Source organism: Euprymna scolopes, chromosome 25 (genome assembly GCF_053919585.1).
Source record: "Euprymna scolopes isolate OS-2025 chromosome 25, ASM5391958v1, whole genome shotgun sequence".
In the NCBI taxonomy this organism is placed as follows: domain Eukaryota; kingdom Metazoa; phylum Mollusca; class Cephalopoda; order Sepiida; family Sepiolidae; genus Euprymna; species Euprymna scolopes.
In genome coordinates this window covers 23,002,560-23,004,166 of record NC_136506.1, presented here as the reverse complement: position 1 = coordinate 23,004,166, position 1,607 = coordinate 23,002,560, and the positions used below count along the sequence as shown (strand labels likewise).

At 39.7% G+C, this 1,607-nt stretch overlaps 1 protein-coding gene across 1 annotated transcript in view; it reads right to left on the bottom strand.

The window, feature by feature from the left end:
• Positions 1 to 456, bottom strand: part of LOC145247286 (tubulin alpha chain-like) — an 85,172-nt gene extending 84,716 nt beyond the window's left edge. Inside the window, exon 1 of the mRNA XM_080108907.1 lies at positions 163 to 456. Within this exon, the coding sequence (XP_079965033.1) occupies positions 163 to 165 (3 nt within the window). The 5' untranslated portion in view covers positions 166 to 456. The remainder of the gene's footprint in view (positions 1 to 162) is intronic.
• Positions 457 to 1,607: the final 1,151 nt, after the last annotated feature.

Genomic DNA, 1,607 nt, shown 5'->3' with positions numbered 1-1,607 from the left:
TGACTGCATAATTTGGAAGCTACCATTGTAACTTATTAGAATTGACAAAAAAATCAGTAGAAACTATTGTTTATTGGCTGAAAACTCCGTTTATCGACTACAAAAATCCGTCCTAGTAGTGTAGAAGCGCCCAGATTTTTCTTTAAAAAAAATTCTACTCACCATATTGGTCTGACTTGGTTGAATTAAGGTCCAGGAACAGACGCTTCAAATATGCTTTGTGTGTTTGTTTGGGTTCTTCTTTCGGTATTTTTTTTTCTATACCGAGTTTATCTCTGGCCAGCCCCCGAGTCTTTTATTGGCTTTTTTTTTTCTTTTGCGAATTCTGCTGTTGTTAATGCCGGTCGTGCCAGACGTGGTAATGATGGCGATGCTATGCTGCCGGCTGCCGCATTGGACTTGTTAATCATCAGAATCACGCCGCTGCTGCTGCTGCTGCCGCCGTTGGTATTGCTTAACGGGTAAAAAAAAAGCGACTTCTCCACCCGAAAGCGTGCCAGGAATAGAAAAACGAAGGTAAGGGTTTTGTAGGAAACGAACAGGAAGGGAACATTTACGTTTTCTTCCTTCTCTCTTTCTGTTTTTGATTTTATTCTCCAACCAATCACCGCGTTTACTTTTGACCCGTTAAGGTTGACCTCGTGTCGACTGTTTTACCTTTTCATTGTTACTTAGCGCGGACCCACAGGGTTGGGTCGGAGAGGAATAGGGTTTTGAAGGATCTCAGGAGGCTATCGCCCCAAGCATTATCTTCTCCCTTGATTAATTTTCGCTCGCCTTACCCGTCTTTGCTGAGTAATATTCATGGATCCGGCCAGAGCAACTTCTTATGATGGTTATCCAGAATGTTCTTTATTTGAGAGTGAGAGAGATTTCCCAAATTAAACTGACCTCGTGTCACACCCATTATTTTTTTTTTTGGTAAATTTTTATGACGTCCACCAGTGTATTATAAACAACCCAACCTCCCCATGTTAAGAACGGCTTTCGGAATAAACATTCCCCAACCTCGAAAGCCGTTCTTAATATGGAGTGGGTGGGGGTTTTTTATACTACGCTGGGCTGGGGAGGATCGTAAAAAATACCATTTTTTGTGGGAGGGGGTCAACAATTATAGCTTTTGCATTTTTTTTTTTTTTTTTTTTTTGCGGATGGGTGGAAGGTCGGTGATACCGCTACAAACCTGTTATTAAATATTGACCGGGCAATGCCGAAATATGTGTTGGTCGACGATGATTATTATCATGGTTATTAATATTTACAGATAAAATCATATATATTAAAATATTTTAATAGAAAGGAATGTTAGTTTTAATAACTAACGCGAACAAAAATGATAACTTGATGTTAATTTGATAGATGGAATTCGAGCTAACCATAATATAAACAAAGATACGTGACAAAAACTCAGCAAGGATGTTTAGGCTACGTGTAGTGATGACATAATGGAAAATATAGATTTTGAGACGTAGAGTTTTAGTTATAAGGGAGATCAGTTTGATACGCAACGCGATAGTAGATGGATGGATTTTTTGGACAGGCCGCCGATGGTAGCCAGAAGGGGGCCACTTAGAAAAATGTAATCCTATACAAAGCGTGCCAACTCT